The sequence below is a fragment of the Monodon monoceros genome, unplaced genomic scaffold (genome assembly GCF_005190385.1).
Source record: "Monodon monoceros isolate NGI ecotype Baffin Bay Population unplaced genomic scaffold, NGI_Narwhal_1 Super_Scaffold_4, whole genome shotgun sequence".
Lineage (NCBI taxonomy): Eukaryota > Metazoa > Chordata > Mammalia > Artiodactyla > Monodontidae > Monodon > Monodon monoceros.
This window is the reverse complement of record NW_021703781.1, coordinates 2,091,879-2,114,973: the sequence shown is the minus strand read 5'-3', so window position 1 is coordinate 2,114,973 and position 23,095 is coordinate 2,091,879. Positions and strand designations below refer to the sequence as shown.

The 23,095-nt window shown below is 44.7% G+C and overlaps 1 protein-coding gene across 3 annotated transcripts in view; it reads right to left on the bottom strand.

Annotated features, from left to right (window-relative positions):
- GNPAT (glyceronephosphate O-acyltransferase) overlaps positions 1–23,094 on the bottom strand; it is a 30,875-nt gene extending 7,781 nt beyond the window's left edge. Inside the window, exons 1-9 of one of the 3 annotated variants that reach the window (XR_003797003.1) lie at positions 22,848–23,090; positions 15,020–15,202; positions 9,642–9,818; positions 7,592–7,721; positions 4,399–4,526; positions 3,624–3,699; positions 3,222–3,373; positions 2,944–3,074; positions 1,261–1,484 (exon numbers count right to left, since the gene is read on the bottom strand). Coding sequence is in view for 1 of the 3 variants with exons in the window: in XM_029245093.1 (XP_029100926.1) it covers positions 1,261–1,484; positions 2,944–3,074; positions 3,222–3,373; positions 3,624–3,699; positions 4,399–4,526; positions 7,592–7,721; positions 9,642–9,818; positions 15,020–15,202; positions 22,848–22,925 (1,279 nt within the window). In the remaining 2 variants the exon portion in view is untranslated. Of the gene's footprint in view, positions 1–1,260; positions 1,485–2,943; positions 3,075–3,221; positions 3,374–3,623; positions 3,700–4,398; positions 4,527–7,591; positions 7,722–9,641; positions 9,819–9,980; positions 11,233–15,019; positions 15,203–22,847 lie in introns of those variants that run through there. The other 2 variants (XR_003797004.1, XM_029245093.1) reach the window with 2 other exon arrangements.
- Between the last annotated feature and the right edge of the window lies 1 nt (position 23,095).

Here is a 23,095-nt window from a genome sequence, read left to right as displayed (position 1 = left end):
TGATCCTTACATTAACAACGCTCCTCTCCATCTGTCTTCCTGAAGAGCTCCTACCGCCCCACCAAGATGGGCTCAAGTAACTTCTATGAAATCTTCCCTGCGTGTGGGCCCTTTCCTACACAGCAGTCTCAGTAAGCCCCAGCAATCTGTCCGTAGCTCTTTGTCTTTAAGTCACTGAGCCCTCTCTACTAGTTTACACATTACTACCCACCCTGTCTTCTACACACCAGCAGAACCTCCAGAACAAGGGTTGCATCTAGTTCATCTTTGTACCCCTGGGAGTTCCCAGCACCCACTAGGTACTCAGTATGGGTTTAATGAGTGGACAGTAAATACCTGACTATAAATAATTATCCGGTCTTAAAAAGACTGCATTTCCAATTGTAGTCTCTACAATTTTAAATCAGAGATTGAAAACAACTTAAGCTAACTATTGTCATATACATCCCAAACTCCCGGCATAGTCTTCATAACTCCAATGAGGTTTCTACAAAGTTGTTATTATCAGAGAATTGTATACAGTTCTCCAAGACCAGCCCTTTAATCCTTATAATCCAGTGAGGCAAATGGGTTGCAAATATAATGTGGTAGAAAGAGGTGGGTGTAGGGGCTTCCCTGGTGGCACAGTGGTTGAGAATCCACCTGCCAATGCAGGGGACACAGGTTTGAGCCCTGGTCCGGGAAGATCCCACATGCCGTGGAGTGACTAAGCCCGTGCGCCACAACTACTGAGCCTGCACTCTAAAGCCCGCGAGTTTAGAGCCCGTGCTCCGCAACAAGAGAAGCCACCAGAATGAGAAGCCCACACACAACGAAGGGTAGCCTCCGCTAGCCGCAACTAGAGAAAGCCCGCGTGCAGCAACGAAGACCCAACGCGGCCAAAAATAAAATAAATGAATAAAAAATTAAAAAAGAATTTAAAAGAAAAAAAAGAAAGAGGTGGGTGTAGAGGGAAGAATATGTGGAGCACAGAGAGTCAATATTTATTCTCCACTCTGCTAGGAAGCAAGGGAGGGTGTTCTGGTCCTCTGTCTACTCAGAGCCTCCTAGGGAGAAATGACATGTAAACAATTATTCTCAAATAATTGATATGCTACGTTCAATGTCCTAGAGTGATAAAAACAGATTAGGCTTGCTTTCCCTGAGCAATGCTTTGCTTAAAGTCCTATATGGGTTTTTTTTCACGTCTAGGCTACAACTTTTCCAAATTAAGAAATAAAAAAAGCAAGCATTATCACCACATATGTCCCACATACATACCAGGCCAAGTGAGAAACCCCCCGAAGGCCTGGGCTAAGCCTTTCAGCCATAAAGTCTTTTCCAATAGGGCATCAAAGTCCATGGATGGCCGGTTCTGAAGCAGAACAGTAACTATTAGTGGCCACGGGCTCAGAACCAGGTTTTGAATTTGCAGGAGTTGCATTTTGTAGGCAACTTCAGTGACAAAGGCATGCATGTCCTCCGACTGTTTCTGAGGAATATATCTAAAAGGAAGAATACAGAACAACCAATTACAGTTCTGCTACTTAGACAATGTGAGTGGAGAAGGGAATGGGAGAAGACAGACCCTTTAGAAGGTTTCTCATACTTTCTGCCAACTGAACTCTCTCAGGTCACGCTGCAAAAATATACTTTCACTTTACTAGAGTGGGATCTGTCCATTCGTCTCTGGGCTATGCTCTGAGGTGATTAAAAATACTCAAGGCAAGAGGGTTGGTTCTATTATTCCTGGTTCCAGGCCAAAGCAAACAGACAAAAAACACTTGCTGCTGCTTTGTCAGTGGGCTATATCACTTCTTCTGTGAAAACCGATGCCTCCTCCCGCGGACTGAACTGCTCTGTCTCCTGAGAATCCACAGGACTTTGAACATGTCTCTTGTAGAACACACCTAACAGGTGATGATATGATATGTATGGCAACTGCTCATGCCTGTAACGACAGGCTGTACCGTTGGCCTGACTGCTACACCGCCCTTCTGAGAAGCTTCAGGGCACCTGCTAGGCACTGTCTCGGTCCTTGCCTGACAGAGTCCTCATGCGTGGATCACCCAGCGTTGAGTCAGATGATATCCAGAACCTACCCAGAGCTGGCTGGAGCAAGGATATGTGCATAGGACCTAACAGCAGGCACATAAGGTGGCTTAGCGTGAAAGCTGTAGCCAATGAGGACTCCCTGGTAATGGATACAACTGGCCAATTTGAGATGGACCAAGTGAAAGCTTGTGGCTGCAGAAAGCTAACATCTGCCTCTGACAGCTGATGAAGCTGCGAGCGAGGCTGCCAGCTGCCGTGGGACCACTGGCGCTACAGATAAATTATGAATGATGCTGCAGTCACGGAAGCCTGGCTGGGCAGGCGATTCATCTCCTTTACTCCTGCGGGTGTATTTCTCTACATTAAGAAAACCCAAATGTGTATCTGTACCTGCATGCTGAAAGAAGCTAACACATTTCCTTGCCCACAAAACTATAACCTTCTTGAGAACAGGGACTCACTCCCATTCATTATTATTAAACAATCCTTTCTAGGATCAAAAACAATACTTAGTAGATACTTTGGCTGGCCTACCAATAGTGCTCAACAATTCCCATACATGCACTTGTTAACAACGGCTTATTTCTTCACACTTTCAAGTCAGTAGGGTACTAGGGAGGGAGCCTGGGGAGAAGGAATCAAAAGAAGCATCTGTTACTTTGAGAGCAGGCAATGGGTTCTGTGTTTTGTTTTGTTTGTTTGAGCACTGTCTGGCTTTGCATGTTCAATGTATATAGCCTGCAGTTAAGTGTCCGGCGAACATATTAATTGAAGCTTTCTGCTTCTCCGGGGTGTGATCTCAGATAACCAAGTTTCAGTGCTAGAAGTGGTCAACTCAAGAATCACAGTTTACACTTTCAGATATTCATCCTTGTTTCTATGTCAGTTATGAAAACACAGGCCTTGCACCTTGGAACCAAGTTATATGGGCTCCGACCCATCCTCCCAGCTGCCAGAGATCGAAGTGACACAGGGTCTCCGAAGTACACATGAATGTTTCCATACTTTTCAGAGAGAATCCTCCTGGCTTTCAACAATCCCTGAGAGTATCACAACAGGGGAAAAGAAAACAGGAATACATTCAGAAATCAGTTGGTGTATAAAGTACATCATAAATGAATATAAATTTAAAGAAATTTAATTTCTTTAAATTCCAGTACGATCAAGCTTGGCTAGCCTTTACGTACAGTTGTAGATTCTTTCGGCTTAGGAACCCCTAGGAGCTCATAAGCATACAGAGTTTCTTCCAATATCCTATCGTAACTGATGCTGATCGGAACAAGGTAGGTATCAAAAACTTCTCTTTTAAAAAACGGTTCCATCACAATATTCAGAAGACCTGTAAACGTGCGGAGAAATGACTGTTCAAACATTGAAAAGGAAAGCAAACAAGGCTGCAGGAAGATACCAGAAGTATACATTATACACCAAGCCCATAAATATAAACAGTTGACCTTAAAGAAACAGTTACACTTATGAAGTAAAGAACATCTTGCAAAAAACGTGTCAAGTTCTATTAAGCAGCTACGATGACACCACGCCTGAAGCCTCTGGGTTTGTGTTTTTCCTTCAGTCTGTAAGGAACCTACCAAATTTTGGACTCAGTGTCTTGGCGGAGCGGCTTCTTGTCCCTTCGAGGAAAAATTCAACAGGAGCATAACCATTCTGTAAAGAGAAAACACAAACCAACAAAACAAACACAAAACCCATCGCCTACTCTCAAAGTGATAAATGCTTCTTTTGATTCCTTTTCCTGAGTTCCCTCCCCAGCCCTCCGAGCAAACACTGCTCACAGTGAAACTTAGACAAGAGAGTCACACAGAGGAAACAGATGGCGGAGGTTATGCACATTCCTCGAGGGGGAGAAACCAGCTAAGCAGTCCATTCAGAAGTTACGAATTTAGGGCTCCCCTGGTGGCGCAGTGGATAAGAATCCGCCTGCCAGTGCAGGGGACACAGGTTCGAGCCCTGGTCCGGGAAGATCCCACACGCCACGCAGCAACTAAGCCCGTGTGCTGTAACTACTGAGCCTGCGCTCTACAGCCTGTGAGCCACAACTACTGAAGCCTGCACGCCTACAGCCCGTGCTCTGCGATGAGAGAAGCCACTGCAACGAGAAGCCCGCGCACCGCAACGAAGAGCAGCCCCCGCTCGCCGCAACTAAAAAGAAGGCCCAGGCGCAGCAATGAAAACCCAACGCAGCCCAAAATAACTAACTAAATAAATTTATATTAAAAAAGTCTCTATTGCAACAAAAGAAAAAACAAAAAAGAAGAAAAAGTCACGAATTTAAGTAAGATCTTAGAGCAAACTTCAGTGAAAAGAAAACACAGCTTGCGAGTAGTCGGTAATTATTTGCATTACCCGTAACATAGTTTTCACATATTCAGAGAACACCGCCCAGTAGAGCTGATCGCCACCGAAGGTCCGCCGCATGAAGAACGCCCCCGACATTCGCAGCAGCTCACCAACCATCTTCATTCCTAGGAAGTCTATGAAAGAAGCAACGGTTAATGTTGATTTGCAGACCTTGAAGCTTTCTATGAATATCTCAACTCAGATTCTATTAAGATAGATTTCATGTATGTAAGACACCCCTAATCTTAAGAAGAAGCATCTAATGGAATTAAGGAAAGAAGGGACTCTGTCGGCAGGTGCTGGCTGGGAGGTTACCTTGTGCACCCCACTCCCCATGCACCTCTGCATTTACAACCAGACCAGCTAGAGGTGGGGCAGCAGCAGGCAATGGGACAGCCTCAACTATGCCACCATGCCAACTTCCTTAGTCAGCAGTGCCGCTGACCTCAGTGACAGATCAACATATATCCTCCCTGCTCTGCACAGTCAGGCCAAACTAGCTCTCACCTTTCCTTTTTAACCATCAGGTGAAAATACCACTCTTCTTTTAGTGGCACAGATTAGAAAAGAAAAGCAAGTCCAGAATGAGAGAAAGAGTTCTACCATCTGTTTTAAAACAGTTCTTTCCATTTTTCCCTAATTTTCAAATAACTTCCTCACACGTCTATATGGATGGAAATGCTTTCAAAGTGCTTAAGGTCCCGGCAGTTTCTACTTTACTGTTTACTGTATCCATTAGCAAAGGTGCAGGCTTGAACCCCAGCTTTCCTGGCTAGCTTATAAAGGAGATGATGAACAATTTATTTGCCTTAGCAATCCTACTTTTTTGGAATCAATCCTACAGAAATAAAAGCACTAATATGAAAATATATTGAAAGCTTGTTTGTAACAGCAAAACTACCACATTATGATATACACTCCTGAATATTATATAGCAGTAAAAATGTTAGACATGAAGTTGGAACCTTATCAAAAAAAATCACACCACATACAAAGATTAACTCAAAATGGATCAAGGACCTAAATATAAGACCCAAGACAATAAAACTCTTAGAAGAAAATATAGGGGAAAAACTTCATGACACTGGATTTGGCAATAATTTCCTGGATATGACACCAAAAGCACAGAAGATAAAAGAAACGACAGATAAACTGGACTACAGCTGTCCCTGGGGTTGGGGGGAGTCTGTGGAGCATTAGTTCCAGGACTCTCCATGGATACCAAAACACCTGGATGTTCGAGTCCTTTATATAAAAGGGCAGAGTATTTGTATATCACCTAGCACATCCTCATACACTTTAAATCATCTCCAGATTACTTATAATTCCTAATACAAGTGCTATGTAAACAGTTGTAAATACAATGTAACTGCTATGTAAATAGTTTCCTGTGAATGGCAAATTCAAGTATTGCTTTTTGGAACTTTCTGGAGTTTTTTTTCCTGAATATTTTTGATCAATGGTTGCTTGAATCCATGGATGCGGAACCCGTGGATACAGAGGGCCTACTGTATACCAAAATTAAAAACTTCTGCTCATCAAATGATACAATCAACAGAGTGAAGTGGGAGACAATATTTACAAATCACATATCTGATAAGGGGTTAATATCCAGAACATATAAAGAACTCCTTCAATTCAACGACAAAGAAAACAAACAACCAAAAGGACTTGAATACTCCTCTGAAGGAGATATAGAATTGGCCAACAAGCACATGAAAAGATGCTCAACACCACTAATCACCAGGGAAATGCAAATCAAGCGCACGATGAGCTGCCACTTCACACCCATTAGGGTGGCTATTATTAAAAACAGAAAAACAAAAAACCTAAAAAAACAGAAAATAACAAGTGTTGGAGAGGATGTGGAGAAACTGAACCCTTGTGCCCTGCTGGTGGGAGTGTAACATGGTGCAGTGACTGCGTGTGGAAAACAGTATGGCAGTTCCTCAAAAAATTAAAAATAAAATTACCATCTAACCCAGCAATGCTACTTCTGGGTGTATACCTGGAAGAACTGAAAGCAGAGACTCAAACAGGTATTTGTTCACCTATGCTCACTGCAGCACTAATCACAAAAGCCAAAAAGTGGAAGCAACCCAAGTGTCCAGGGATGGATCAATGCATCAACAAACTACGGTGTATACATACAGTGGAATATTATTCAGCCTTAAAAAGGGAAAATTCCGACAGACACTACAATATGGATGAACCCTGAGGACGTTACGCTGAGTGAAATAAGCCAGCAACAGAAGGACAAATCCTGTTTGACTCCATTTACAGGAGGTATCTGGAGCCGTCAGATTCACAGAAATAGAAAGGAGAGTGCTGGGTGCCAGGGGCTGGAGGGAGAACAGAATGAGGAGTTAAGTGTTTAATGGGGACAGAATTTCAGTTTTGCAAGGTGAAAAGGCTTCTGTGGATGGATGACAGTACAACAATGTGAACTTAATTCTACTGAATGTGCACTTAAAACTGCTGAAGATGGTAAATTTTATGTTTTGTGCATTTTACCACAATTGAAAAACATGTTAAAAGAATTTAGATCTATTTATTGACCTACAGAGATAGCCACTGATATATTACCAAATAAAAATAACAACAGCAGGTAATACATCCAGGTCGTATAATCTCATTTTTCAACCTGAACCAAAAACCCTATGTGCATATATGCTTGCTGATGTCTGGGTAGGCACAGTAAAGCACCGTGCAGAGGACAGAATCCAACCTACTAAACACTGGGACTTGTAGAAAGAAGGGAGAGGGACTTCCCTGGTGGCACAGTGGTTGGGAATCCACCTGCCAATGCAGGGGCACGGGTTGGAGCCCTTGTCTGGGAAGATCCCACGTGCTGCGGAGCAGCTAAGCCCGTGCGCCACAACTACTGAGCCTGCGTGCCACAACTACTGAAGCTCGCGTGCCTAGAGCCTGTGCCCTGCAACAAGAGAAGCCACCGCCATGAGAAGCCTGCGCACCGCAACAAAGAGCAGCCCCCACTCACCCCAACTAGAGAAAGCCCACGCGCAGCAACCAAGACCCAACACAGCCAAAAATAAATAAATAAATAAATAAATAAAAGAAAGAAAGAAGGGAGAAGCTATTCTCATCATTTTCTTCAAATAACCTCGGCACTGTTAAAATCATTCCCGTGAATGCCTAAATTTTTACAATTAAAAAAAGGGAGAAAACCAATGCATACCCATTCCTGCTGCTATGACCGGCACAGGTAAGTCGTAGTTGTATAAAAGAAAAGACAGCATCAGAAAGTCAATGTAACTTCGATGACTGGGCAACAGAACAACAGGATGCTCCTGGATGGCTCGCTGTAGCTTTAAAACAAATGTTACACTTTGAATAATTTCAGCTTTCATATTATTAAAATCGTATCTTAAATCAGAAAACGGAAGAATGTGCGTATGCACAGAGGGAATACGAGTAATGCTTTTCTGTCTCCCGACCACGTGCACAAAACTTATTTCAGAGTTCTAGTTAAATAATCTCCCATAACGCAAGGACAGCAAAAATAAATTTTACGGATCATAATAATAATGGTGATGATCACTAACAGGTATTAGTTGAGAAGCAATATTAAGCATTTTACATGCATTGTTTAATACCACGTATTTGTACATAAGGCCTAAGCCTTAACTTCCTCGTTTGTGACATAGTCATGCCTCTAATACACGGTGGAGCTAGAACTGGATCTGTCAGTCTGAATTAAAAAGTCAACTGTCAGCCACTGCGCTAGACTGACTGGTAGTTTGTAGGAAGAGAAAACAAAACTTCTCTCAGGGAGATTTAAAAAAATTACAAATTGTTAGGACCAAGGAAAGGAATGGTATTTCTCTATTTATGCACTAGGTTCACTGTCAGGGAGAGTGGGCGCCTTGTAGCAGGGAGGGATGCATCCGAGCTTCCCGATCCATTCCTCGGGCTGTCAGTCTCAAAAATACCCACTGTGTCAACGTGTGTCTGTTTTCCTGAAATCTAAATACATAACCTACCGACAAACAAGACATAGCCAGCAACACCCCCCGTTCCCAACACTGTATCAAACGTTCTCCGACAGAGATGCAGACGTAAGTCAGCAATCTAGAAATCAGTCACAGCAGGAAGAAATACTTGGAAGCAAAGTAAATGACTGAATAAAAACAAAGCATTAAAAGGTATGAGGAGGAAGGCCGGTGAAGGTAAGAGCTTCCTAGTAAGAGAAAAAAGGTATTAAAAACAAATGAATAAAAATAATCTTCATAGGGAAAGCTCTTACTTTCAGAAAAAAGTAAACAATTAAATGACAGGAGTGACAGAATTAGAAAAATCATTTGGCAATCATAAGAGTAATAACTGATTCAAGCAAAAAACATCAGTGGCTGTAAAAACGCATGGAGGAAAGTATGATGAAAAACAGGGTACTGAAGCATCCTTCAAGTCTCTTGTCCCAAGATACTTATTAATTACAGGGGCACAAAGAGTAACTCTACAGGGGCGAAGAGCCTGGCGAAGAGCACGGTAGCCAAGTGACGAACGTGACCATCACCAGGAACAGGCAAACGGAGGCCACATGCTTCTGGGCTGATACACTGACAAGGACACAACCTGAGCCTAATCGAGAAAACATCTCAAATCCAAATCAAGGGACACTAGAATATAACTGGCCTGATTTCTTCAAAAGTAATATCATGAAACACAAACAAGGCCTAAGTAATTGTTCTAGATTAAAAGAGTCTAAAGAGATATGGGAGCTGACTGTAACACACGATGCAGGACTTTCTTTTGCCTATACAGGACACAGCTGGGACAGCTGGTGAAACATGAATAAGATCTGTATTACCAGCACTGTGTCAATGTTAATTTGCTTATTTTGATAATTACACCATAAGAGAATGTCCTTGTTTATAGGGAAAACACACCAGAAAGGTGTGTGAGGAAAGGAAAGAGAACATGTTGTAGGGGAATCTTGGTGAAGAATATATAGAACTTCTTTGTACGACTTCTGTAACTCTATGAACATCTGACATCAGGTTAGTCTGTAAAGTCTGTAACTAAGTGACTAAGTTAGTTTGTCTGAAGCCTGCAGATCTGAAGGTAAAAGGAAAAAACACCCTGCAGAGAGGCGGAGTCTTTTCTGCTCAGGCTGGATGCCACCTGCTAACCAGGGCCTGCTCATCTAGTGCAAAGCGGGATGCCTTTGAGTTGGATAAATTGTGAGGGATTGAAGAAGAGATTGCTTTTCTACAAGCAATACTCACTTTCTGAATACCTTCTTCATTTACACACACTTTCGAGAAAATTTGTTTAAATATTTTGCTCAAGGCAAAGGCACAGAACCGAATGGCTCCCAGACGCAGTTTGTGGTTCATTTCATCCAGGATGCCACAGGCTTCCTCTCGCAGGACCTCGGCAGATTGAAGGGATTCCCTGGAAAGCTACAAGAAAAGGGAAAGCAGGGATAAATTTCTGGAAAAAAAAAAAAGTCAAAATTCTTTTTGCTCAAATCAGTAGGACCAGTTCCAAATGGACCAATGTTATTATATAACTCAAAATGGTATGTTCTCTTCTTAATTTAAATTGATATAGTTTAAGCTTACATCCAAATTCTCTAAAATAAGTTGTTGCTCAAGATCTAGTGTCTGAGAGCATACACTTAGTAGTTACTTTCAGTACATTGTTGCAGCTGTTTTTTTTTTAAATTTATTTATTTGACTGATTGATTTTTGGCGCGTTGGGTCTTCGTTGCTGCACGCGGGCTTTCTCTAGTTGTGGCGAGCGGGGGCTGCTCTTTCTTGCGGTGCACGGGCTTCTCATTGCGGTGGCTTCTCTTGTTGCGGACCATGGGCTCTAGGCACGCAGGCTCAGTAGTTGTGGCTCGCGGGGTCCACAGTGCAGGCTCAGTAGTTGTGGCGCACAGGCTTAGTTGCTCTGCGGCATGTGGGATCTTCTCTGAGCAGGGATCAAACCTGTGTCCCCTGCATTGGCAGGCAGATTCTTCACCACTGCACCACCAGGGAAGTCGCACAGCCTACACATCTGAGGAATCAGGATCAGAAGGGAAAGAGAGAACTGGAGCATTAAAAAGAAAGAATACATTGCCAGGAGAGGACTTTCCTCGAGACAGAAAATGCTCATGCCAGTTGGAGCCGGTTGAGAAGCCTGGGGAGTGGGAAAGCCAAGACCCCTGGGGACAGGAAGGACTTGGACAGGTGAAGAACACAGGCGAAAAGGCCGGTTTGTTCAGAAGGCACTGGAGGAAAGCAGAGAAGAAGACAATGGCCTGGCCTCTTATTCTGTGCACCTGGGCTTCTCATTTGCCCGACTGATTGCTGTCCCTACAGACCCCTCTCCCTGGAAACCTGAGAGAAGCAGCGGTCTTACAACTCCTTGTCCCCAGTGATGTCCCTCTTCAGTCTCTTCTCCATGTCACAAGCCTGAGCAGTCTCTTAAACGCAGAAGTCATCACATCCTTCCTTGGCTAAAGCCCCTTCAATGGCTGCTACTGCACTCTGCAAGATAAAGGCAGCCTCAGCTGGAGAAGTGGCAGCAGGGATGGACGGAGGTAGACCAGCGCTATTTTTAGGAGGGTACATCATTTTCAGCAGAGCACATCAGCAGCTCTTAGTGCCTGGGAGCGTGTGAGAGGAAAGTAAGAAGCTGAAGACGGCATCCAGATTTTTGGTTTGAGCAACTAGCATATGTCGGGGGGGGCATTCTTAGAGACAGGACAATCTGGGTGGGAGGGGGGAATACACACAGTACAGGGGTGCAGTGGATCCAAGACTTTGATGTAGACATCTTGAATGCTTTCGGAGTGCTTCTGGAATTTCCAAGTGGATACCCAATAAACTGTAAAAATATATGTATGAAACTCAAAAGAGATCTGGGCTGAAGCAATAGATACTAATTATCTATATTACTTATGATAATATATTATTTTTATATAGTAATATTATAATACGGAGATATTAGCATAAGGAAGGTACTTAAAATTCTGGCAATAAATAAAACTCCCAGTGAGTGGGTAGATAAGAAGGGGCTAGAACAAAATCTTGAGGAACTGCAGCATTTAAAGAGACAGGCAAAGGAAGAGAAGCCCATAAAGACAACTGGGAAATAATCAAAAAGATGTGGTGGGTAAGTGGGAGAGTGTGGTGTCCTGGAAAGGAGAGAGCATGTACCAAAAGCTATCCAGGATTTGAATGAGGCTGATTTTTGCCACGAGGAAGAAGGAGGTCATTCACCATCTTGGGAAGAGCTCCTACAGGGGGTTGGAAATCAGATTCCAGTGAGCTGAGCGGTACATGAAGGGTGAGAAAGTAGGGCAACAAGCATAGAAAACACAGCCAACTTCTTCAAAGAGCAGAGCAGAAGTGGGAAAGGAAGAGATGCGTAGTAAGTAGAGAAGGAATGTGGTCAAAGCAAGTCTAATTAAGTTGGAAGAGAAGTGAGCATGTTAAATGCTGATGGTAAAGAGCTGATAACAGGAAGAAGTTGAGACAACTGAGGGGACAGACGACAAGCAAAGTTCCCGAGGAGGAGGGGGGAGGTGGAATTCGGAGCAAAGGAGTAGGGTAGGGATTAAACTCGAACAGAAGGGGATCCCCGTTCCATTCTAGTAGGAGGGAAGAAGAAAATCATGGGTGTTAGATGCAGGTAAATTAGGAGCCTGATCTCAGAGAGCTGAAACAGCTCTCACTTATATAATGGCTTAAATTTTCTTTGTGAAGTAGGAAGAAAAGTCATCTGTCCAGAGTAAGCGGAGAAGGTAGGGTTGGAGGTTCAAGGAGAATAGGGCAATTGAAACTGCCATTTTGGAGAAAGGGAGAGAGTTTCCTAGGGAAACAATCAATGACTGGGTAACAAAGAGGGCCCAAGTGTGCTGCGTAACCAAGAATTTATAATAATTCCAATCTACCTCGATTATATGATTTTTCTCAGCAGTACGTTCAAGTCTGAAAAACACTGGCTTAAATCAGTCACACTTAACCTGGCTGTGCATTAGAATTACATGGGGAAACTTAAAAAAAAAAGAAGAAGAAAAGAGAAATGCCTGGGTCCTAACCTAGACCAATTACACCAGAATCTCTGGGGATAGGACCAAAGTATTTTTTTTCCATTCATTAATTCAAGAAATATTTATTAAATGTGTACTATGTGCTAGGCACCAGAAATACAGCAATTTAAAAAAGAAAGAGAGAGAACTTGACTTCACTTATTAAATAAGTTCAGTCAGACAAGATTAATAGATTCCCCAAGATAGATCACAACAATACGATTAAGAGCATAGGTCATATGTCCGAATCAGAATAAAAGAGACAGCAAATAATAAAGATAACACATAATTTTCCTGGGAGCTCCCCGGTGGTCCAGTGGCTAGGGCTCCCTGCGTGCTGTCAATGTCTGGGCCCGGGTTCCGTCCCTGGTCCAGTGGCTAGGGCTCCCTCCGTGCTGTCAATGTCTGGGCCCGGGTTCCATCCCTGGTCCAGTGGCTAGGACACCGCGCTGTCAATGTCTGGGCCCGGGTTCCGTCCCTGGTCCAGCGGCTAGGGCTCCCTCCGTGCTGTCAATGTCTGGGCCCGGGTTCCATCCCTGTCCAGTGGCTAGGACACCGCGCTGTCACTGTCTGGGGCCCGGGTTCCGTCCCTGGTCCAGTGGCTAGGACACCGCGCTGTCAGTGTCTGGGCCCGGGTTCCATCCCTGGTCCAGTGGCTAGGATACCGTGCTATCACTGTCCAGGGCCCGGGTTCCATCCCTGGTCCAGTGGCTAGGACACCGCGCTGTCAGTGTCTGGGCCTGGGTTCCATCCCCGTCCAGGGGCTAGGACACCGCGCTGTCACTGTCTGGGCCCGGGTTCCATCCCTGTCCAGGGGCTAGGACACCGTGCTGTCACTGTCTGGGCCTGGGTTCCATCCCTGGTCAGGGAACTAATATCCCGCAAGCCGTGTGACGCAGCCCCCAACCCCAGTGCCGCTGCAAAATGAAGAATCTTTCCAAGGCCACAAACCTGACTAACCTCCAGTGAAAAGTCAAAGAAGCAGGATCTCTCTGTGAACCTCAAGGCACAGGAGCACGACATGACAGAAGAGCCCGCCGTCGGGGAGCTCCGATCATGCCTGCCAAGGACCTCTATCTGGATGTCCTCAAATGACGTGTGCAAAACAGAGCACAGCTTCTCTCCTAAGCCCTCTTCTAAGTCCCTATCTCAGTGAATGGCTCTATCAGCCTTGATTCTTCCTTTCCTTCACTTCATTCACCCAACTGGTCATTTCTTAAATCTGACCATTTCTCTGTTTCTATAACCACTTACCAGTCCAGGCAGCTACGATCCTACAAAGGGATTGCTGCAGGAGCACCACACACAGCCTTCCCGTCTCCTTCAGCACAACGGTGTTTCTAAAACATAAACTGATCACGCCACACTGCAACCTGAACCCCTTCCATGGCTTTGCACTGTGTGTAGGATAAATCCAATTCCTTCAGACGGTTCACAAAGCCCTTCGCGACGTGGCCTGCTCTCCTCTCCAGCCCAGTTCCTGTCATCACCCTCCTCTGCTCTCTTCAGTCTTGGTTCCACTGAACACCTCTCAATACCACGAACACACATGCGCTCTTCGCCTTAAAATAAGCTGGTGGTTCCCAAATCTCACCACACTTTGGAATTGACTGGGCTTTTAAAAAACTTCGGATGCCTGGTTTCTCACTCCTGACATTATGATTTAATTGGTATGAGGGTGAGACGTAGGCACAGAGATTTTTAAAAGCTCCCAGAATAATTTTTTTTAAAACGTTCTTTTTTTAAAAAAATTTATTTATTTTATTTTTTTATTTTTGGCTGTGTTGGGTTTTCATTGCTGTGCGCGGGCTTTCTCTAGTTGCGGTGAGTGGGGGCTACTCTTCGCTGCGGTGCACGGGCGTCTCATTGCGGTGGCTTCTCTTGTTGTGGAGCACGGGCTCTAGGTGCGCGGGCTTCAGTAGTTGTGGCACGCGGGCTCAGTAGTTGTGGCTCGCAGGCTCACTAGCTGTAGTGCACGGGCCCAGCTGCTCCGCGGCATGTGGGATCTTCCCAGACCAGGGCTCAAACCCGTGTCCCCTGCATTGGCAGGCGGATTCTTAACCACTGTGCCACCAGGGAAGCCCCTCCCCGAATAATTTTAATGTGCCACGAGGTTTGAAAACCACAGGGAAAAAGTTATTTGCCCTGCTAGCAACACTCTTCTTCACCCACTTCACCTGGAAAACCCCCAAACATCTTTCAGGCCTCATTTATAAAATCACTTCTCTAACTCCCTACACAAAATTAGTTGCTCTTATAACTAATTAATGCCCCTGTACACTGGCCTCCCATTAGCATGTCTTGTATCATATTTCACTGTAATTGCCGGCACAACTGTCATCATTCCCTATTAGACTATACACTTATGAGGTCAAGAACACTGCTCAACTAGCTATTAGGCAGCATGTCTAGCAAAGGGGCTAAGATGCATTATGGGTACAATAAACATTTGATGAATGTGCTGAGTATAGCAAAATCTAAAAAGATACATTAAAAATAGCAAAATAAATTCATAGAATCAAGAAGAGAACTTGCTGACAATGAACAAATCTGGCTATGGCTGAAGAGGGAATCACTTACCTGTTTAATGACATAATGAATCTCTTCAGAATTGAGAACACTACATTTAATCTCACTTGGCTTGCAAGGAGTAATTCCCTTGTAGACAAGAGGTGTGTAGCATTTCATGGCAAATTTCAGGTCACTGACATGCCTCCTCTCCTCCAAAACATCTTCAAACTGATCCCACTTTTTGAGTTCCTTCTGTGGATGAGGCAAATGAAAGAAAGTAATGCACATGCTGTAAAACTACGTTGGTAAGGTTTCGTCTTAGCCAAAATTTTTATTTTATGACATAGAACAAGAGCAGAGTGTTCTGATGTTAGGTTTTCACATAGTAAGAAAAAGAAATGTAGCTATTGGATTTCCCCGGTGGTTGAGAATCTGCCTGCCAATGCAGGGGACACGGGTTCGATCCCTGGTCTGGGAAGATCTCACATGCCACGGAGCAACTAAGCCCGCGCGCCACAACTACTGAGGCTGCGCTCTAGAGCCCGTGCTCCGCAACAAGAGAAGCCACCGCAATGAGAAGCCCGCGCACCGCAACGAAGAGGAGCCTGCCACTCGCCACAACTAGAGAGAGCCCGTGCGCAGCAACGAAGACCCAACGCAGCCAAAAATAAAAATTAAAAAAAAAAGAATAGAATTACCAAAAAGAAAAAGAAATGTAGCTATTATTAGGATCAATGAATTGCTGTTGAATTATAATATTTTATTATCATATTTCTGATTGCTATCTTTATAAAGCCAGTGCCCCTTTATGAAAGTTAACAAACATAGCAAAGGTGGGACATTAGGCTCTAGAGTAATCTGATCAACTTTACAGATTTCGTCAATCGCACCAATAAACTTGTTCTGTCTGCCTCTCTCACTTAGTTTTAAAAATTAAAGAGTACGTCAGAGTCAAGATTATGTCAAATCAAATAAAACGACATGGGTGCAAACTCAAGACCAAAGTGCTCCCATATAAGCTACTATGGTGCAGTCTGTATTTTGCTGTGTTACTTTCTTTTCTCCTTTCAACCGACTGAAATTCAGCTTCTATCCAACCAGCCCCCTAAAACTGCTCGTTATTAGGCTACCAACGACTTCTGAATTCTTAAAAGTTTGCTTTTCTGATGATAAAAGTAATAGTAGTAATAATAAGTACAGCTAACATGCGTCGTTGCTTCCTAAGCGTCAGGCACTGTCCTAAGAACTTTACCTATACGCAGGGGCAATCCTCACAACAAACCTGTGAGGGAGTTATCATCACTACCACGTTTCACAGTGGGGAGACCAGGGCACAGAGAAGTGAAATAACTCAGCCAAGGTCCCACAGCTCTCAGAGGACAGAGACATGATTCAAGCTGAAGCCTTATCGCTTCACAGACTCTGTTCCTAACCACTACCCTATACTACTCAGCATGCTAATTATGGAAGATTTGGAAACGTGGAAACATACAAGCAAAGATAAACTGCCCCCAGTGTTACACCCTGGGAATAACTACTCTTAACACTTACTAGTTCCCTTATTTTTTCCATTCATAGATATAAAAATACATATTTTTTAATTTAAAACATGGACCCTACGAAATATAGTTTATCTTGCCTTATCAACTGTATTCTGAAAACTTCCCTATATTAAATATTGTTTTAAAATATTTTAGTGGCTGCACCGTCACCTTTGTATTCCCTAATTGCTTAATGTAATGTTTTAATTACCAAAGTGATACATGTTCATTATAAAAATTGAGGAGATACAGAAAAGCACAAAGAAGAAAATTAAAATCAACTGTCTCCCAATGAGCCAGAGACCATTTCAGTGAATGCTTTTTTCTGTGCCTGTGAAAAGTCCCTCCCTCACCACACGTACATTTTGATTTGTCTCCTGATTTTCTTTTTACTTAATGTTATAAACACTCCTCCATTTAAGTTTCTCCCATGATATTACTTTTAATGTTGGATGTTTGGACTCTTTTTTTCATTCATTGCTACTATAAAAAGTGTAACAGACATTAATATTTCTTTCAAATCTAATCATTAGACCCTGGCCTCTTTCAAGTCTTCGTTCCTCCTAGACCTCCACACCGTGGGACACCGTTCTCAAGCACTCCCTCCTTTCATTACCTACAACTATTCTGAAATGTTCCTACTGTGGTTTTTAATTCATGACTCCGTCACGGCAAAAAACCCACCTCATTTCTCTAATCCAGAGATTCTCAACCTGGGGGAAATTTTCCTCCCCCAATTACAAATATGTCTTCTTTCCTCCCACTTCCTTTAGTATATGTTAACATCTCCATCCCTCCTTTCTTCACTCCACACAGTGCTGAGTACTCTCACCTACTCAACTGGTTTCAAATATTTAGGCTTCTGAATCCCTTGCCCTGTCCTCCTCTCGCATCCAGCTTTCCCAAAACTGAACTCATCTCTCCTCTGCACAATCCTACAAGCTGATTACTTTCCTGAAATCTCAATCAATAACCCCACACCATCTACATCCCTGTGTTTACATCATTCTAGACCTTTCCTCCCTCACCCCTTACATGCCATCCGTTCCATCCTGCTAACACGGCCTTTAAGGATCCATCATGTCTACTCCTCGTTCACATGTCCAGCCTGTGCTCTTTATCACGACAGCCTCCTCACTGGTCTCCTTGCCTATGTTTTGTCCCTTTGAATCAGTCTTCCATGCCACCATGTGCCCTTTTTAAAACACAATTCTGGCTTAAAATATTTACATGATACCCCTTACCTCCTTCAGAACAAGACCTAAGCCACTCTGGTGTCATATGAGAACCTCTATGACCTGGCTTTTCCTTCCCACCACACTCATGGTCCACTCAACAGTGAGTGATTTGATTTCCCCAACACAGTCCCTCGTTGATATGCCTTTGGGCCTTTGCACGTGTCCATCTCTGCCTGGAATGCCCTTCTGTTCCTGTCACCCTTGCCTTGGCATCACTCTGCTGGGACAGCTCTCCTTGAGTTCCCCTGATGGAATTACTCTCCCTCCCTCATCAGGACTTCGTTACCTTCTACATGCGTCTATTGTGGTATGTGTCCCATAACATGTAATCGTTTGCATGTCTGTCTCCCTACTAAAATGCAATTACCTTGAGGGCAGGACGGTTTGTGTCCTCTTTGTATTTCCATCATCTAGCTGTGTTTGGAATATAGCACAATTGATCAATAACTGACGGACTACATGTTAAGGTAATAAAAAAACCCAGGAAAACTGAGGCCACCATTAGGGCACAACGAGAATACAGATAGAAGCAAAGAACATTTTTAAGGAGCTTAAGTATAAAAGGGTAGCATGTAAAACGTGTGAAATACGCAAACATGAACATTTTTATGCCTACATATATAAGTATAGAGAATATATGAGGAGAAAATATTCGAGCTTGGAATTCTGGTGTAAAACTGCAGTCGCTGTAACATATCGCATACTCCTGCTTATAAGGCTGAAGAACCTCAAATTTCACAGTTCTCATTAATGAAGTAGTAGCGTAAGTTACACAGGCTCAGACTTGGTAGAATGCCACAAATTACCATTATAAATGATATAATTTTAGGGACAAAAAAGATTTCAGAGACTTCCCATTTAGCCGTCCTGGGTGTGGGAACAGAAAAGGATCAGAATCAGCTGGGGAGGTGTCTGTGGTGTGGAGGGGGTGCGGGGGGAGAGAAAGAGAGAGCAGAAGGGGAGGAAAGAGGAAAGGGGGAGAGGGGAGGGAGGGCGTCCTCAGAACAAGAACCTGCAAGGCAGAACAGCACGTATGTGTCCTCTGAAAACCTCGCCAGCTGTGACCATCTGCAATCCTTCCACGGTTCTGTTAACTGCACGATCGAGCCCACACTTCTTAACACACGAGCCAGCTATACAAAGACCTAGTTGCCTCAACAAGCTATGACATCTCACGGCTCCCGCAGCTTCGTTCAAGTCACCTCTAAGAATGGCATTCCTATCAAACACCGGAGCATCTGTTATATGCATGCTATTGTGGTATATGTTGGGGATATGCCTTGTCTAACCAAGACAGACACAGCCTCTTTTGTCCGTAACCCTGTGCATGGTGGTACCAGTTGTTGAGACAGGGCACTTACAAATGGCCGTTCGCCACCGTTCACCTGGAAGACCCTCGGCCATCAACCACAGCTTCTGTACACCTCCTCTGTGTACCATGTCCAGATTCTCCCTTTAACGCAGGACCAAAACGGTCATCTTCTCCGCTAAGTCTTCAGGGAATCCTCATTACATTTTCATCTAGAATACTTCAATAAACTTGTCTTTGGTGTCTCCCCTACAAGATTGTGAGCTTCCTGTCATGTATCTTACACATTTTTGTATTCCCAGTCCTTCAATCATTGTTTGTGGAATGAAAAAATAAATTACTAAATGAAGCCACTTCTTCAGCCCTGTTGATGACAGCTCTCCAATATTCACAGTCTAAAGCTCAAACTTCTCCCAATCTGGTCTAACTCAATGTCTAATCCAGTGGTTTTTAACCCAGGCTTCCCATTAAAATAACTCGGGGAACTTAAAATATTGATGCCCAGGCCCCCCTAAAGATTCTTGATTAATTTGGTCTGGGAGTGGTACCTGGGTTATCAAAAGTATTTTTGAAAGTACTCTAAGTGATTCCTACATGCAGCCAGGGTTGAGCGTTACTGCTCATTAACTGGCATTCCCTACGCCATGCTGGAGAAGTATTTACCATCATAAAATAAATACTCACCCAGGAGCACGATACAATGAGGAGGCCAAGTGAGAAGAATGACGTGAAGGATTTTCCCCCTATCTTACTTTGCAGAGTGGGCCGCTCCTTATTGCTAGTTAAACAGGCCTCTCCTTGTACCTCCCTTTCAACTGCTCTGGTGGATCCATTCATTCAACAGTTACTGACAGCCCCAAACGTACCAGGCACTGTTCTACAGGCTAAGAACACAGCATGAACAAGGTGGACAAGGAACCCTGAGGGAGCTGAAGGAAAGATGGACAACAAATAAACAAGGTAAGTTCACTTAGGGATGCCACCAGTAGCATGCCGGTAATGTGCAACTATGGGAGAGCCCTGATTTATAGCATCTGCCAGTTTCTGGGGTATACACGCTCCCACCGTGGCAGATTTCAAGCTACCAATACGACCTCACTGAATGTGGAGCTGGGAGGAGATGCAAGGAGCCACCGTTCTCTAGGATTTCCACCTTACAGCGTGACAGATGGAAATAACTTCAAGAGCATGGATAACAGGAAAATTTAGTAAAATAATTAGGAAGTGCTGAGTTCTGAGTATTCTTTTTTTTTTTTTTTTTTTTGCGGTACGCAGGCCTCTCACTGTTGTGGCCTCTCCCGTTGCGGAGCACAGGCTCCGAACGCGCAGGCTCAGCGGCCATGGCTCACGGGCCCAGCCGCTCCGCGGCACGTGGGATCCTCCCGGACCGGGACACGAACCCGCGTCCCCTGCATCGGCAGGCGGACTCTCAACCACTGCGCCACCAGGGAAGCCCCTCCTCTTCCTCTTTATCAGTGAAAGGCATCCGCCCAGTTGCCAGATCGCAGAGGCGGGAGTCAACTTCAGACTGCGGCCTCTTCCTTAGCTACCACATTCAACTGTCCTGAATACCACACAAACTCACCCGTCTCCCTCCTCCCCAGACTCACGGCCACTGCCTCACTGCAGGCTTTCGTCACCTCCCTGGATTACTGCAACAGCGTCCTAACTGACCTCCACGCTTCAGATTCCTCCGGTATCAGATTCCTTTCTCCAACGAATTCCCTTTCTACAGCCTCTGCTTAAGTATCAATAATAGAGGTTACCCACATAATCATGCCAGAAACCTAGTAGTCTTCTTAGACTTTCAAAAATACAAATCCGATCATCCTTAAATGGTGCCCCATAGAATGAAGATTTTATCCTGAAGGGCGTTTAAACATATAAAATTGCTTTAGGAAATATCCCCTGCCTACTTCCTTAGTTTCGTTTCTCACGTCCCCTTTATTCTACGCTTCCCTATCTTGGTTCCCCCACACGTGCCAAGGAGTGGTCTTCTTACACTGATGCCTACGGCAGTCTTCCTCTCCCTCACCTCCCATTCATACCTCAAAATCTCAACTCAGGTGTCACATTCTCTGAGAAGCCTTCTCCAAGTCCCCAGACAGGTCAGGCGCTCCTTCTCAGCCCTCCCACAATATACTGTGTACGCTTCAATCACTGGGCTTATCTCACTTAGCTGCGATTACTCCTTTATTCTCATGACATCCTTTGAGGTCCTTAAAGGCAAGGGCTGGATCTTTAACCTCCATATCTTACACACTGAGAATACTGACTACTGAACACTGTAAGTACCTGCAATCAGCAGTATCTTAAATATCTCCAAGACTAGATTAGAGTATTGCACAATAAGAGTGTGGCCGAGGAATGAAATAAGGACAGTCTGAAACAGTAAGAAAAAGTTCAGGTTAACATGAAAGTTAAAAGACTGCCATCACAAGAGGAGTGAGGGCGGCTGTCCAGCTTCAGAAGCAGTAACGGCTTACATGCAATTAACTGCTTTAGTTTTTCACGTGAAAAAGGTGACCAAAGTCTTATCATTGGTGAATGGGGCAATAAAAAACCAACTCTTTCCTTTAATACACACGTGGAAAATTGCTGTAATTCACAAACCACTTGAGGGCTGAAAAAAACTACCCATGGGAAGTCAGAGCTACACAGCAACCCTCTTTCCCTACGTTTTGAGGTTGAACTATTTCACCACTGCACTGTGCGGTGAGGTCAACGAAGAGAGAGGTCCAAGTGATAAACCTTGGGAAAGTGGGCAATTAGCAGCCATCATAAGCCCAGAGCTCTTGACAGCAAGGGAACAGAAGTTTCCCCATGCTCCACTGGTCTCCCAATTTGAAGGTAGCCATAGGTATATACATTCTTTTCTGAAACTGAACTTTTTGTTTATCTTGCTCTTGTGTTTTCCCTGTTATGACCCTCCTACATAAATTAACAGTATATTTAAGCCAGAACACTGGTAACATGACTTTAAAATGCATTCTTTTATTTCCTCCTAAGGTGGATAAAACTTAATTTGGTTTAAAAAAAAAAAAAAGTCAATTGCCCCAGGGTTGTGAAATACTGAGAGCTACAAAGCTTCCACCTCGTAATTTCTTCATGACAATTCTGAGTGACCAACATTCCGTCGGCCAAAAAGGCCGGTTAAAATCAGAAGAGGCGGTTGGGGGGTGAACTGGAGAGAGGCCGGGGGGCATTAGCTCTCTTCCAAAATGACTTGTGGAAAAAGTACAATGATGGGCAGAGGACAGAAACACAATACAAATTTCCGGAACTCCAAATCTTCTTAGATGAAAAACGTAAAGTCTTAGAAACTCAATGCCCACAGACAAGCCAAATACTTTTTTTCTCGGGAATATCACAGCTGCAAAACAGCGGGGTGGGGAGCCACGGGCTACCTCAAGCTGAGTCAGACCCGCAGGTTCCTCGGGTTCGACCGAAAGGTAGTCCGACACGCCTCGCAAGAGATGGAGAGACTCCAATTCTCCCCGCCTCGTTCCCGTGTCAGGGGCGTTCTGAAGGCCCAACGCCTGGTGGAGGGGAAGGGAAGGAGCGAGCGGGAGGGAACCAGCGGAGCCATCACCAGGAGAAACTTCTAAAAGCACACGTACATTCCCACACGCAGCTATACACCGTTGCCCTAGAAACCAAATCAAGCACCTAATCCCTCCTGCGGGGGTGGGGAGGAGGCTCGGACCCACTCTTCTGGGCCCTGGGTCGCGGCCCGGAGGAAGCCGGGACCAGGAGAAGGGGGTCCTCTCCCGCGGCCCCGCCCCGGCCTCGCTCCCCCGGGCGCATACCGAGTAGAGGAGCACGACAGCGCCGGGACTGGTGGAGCCGACGGAGAAGCAAGAGCTAGACGAACTGGAAGAATCCATGCTGCGGCCGCTGTCCCGGGCGTGGCCTGGGATTCTTAGCTAAGCGGTGGTTGGGGTGCTGCTGGGGGCGGTTCTTCCGCGCGGGGCGGCCCGACCTCGCCTAGGGCGGCAGCACCCTCTGCGGCCCCTCCGGAGGACCCCGGGCGTCGCCATCTTAACCAGGACGGAAG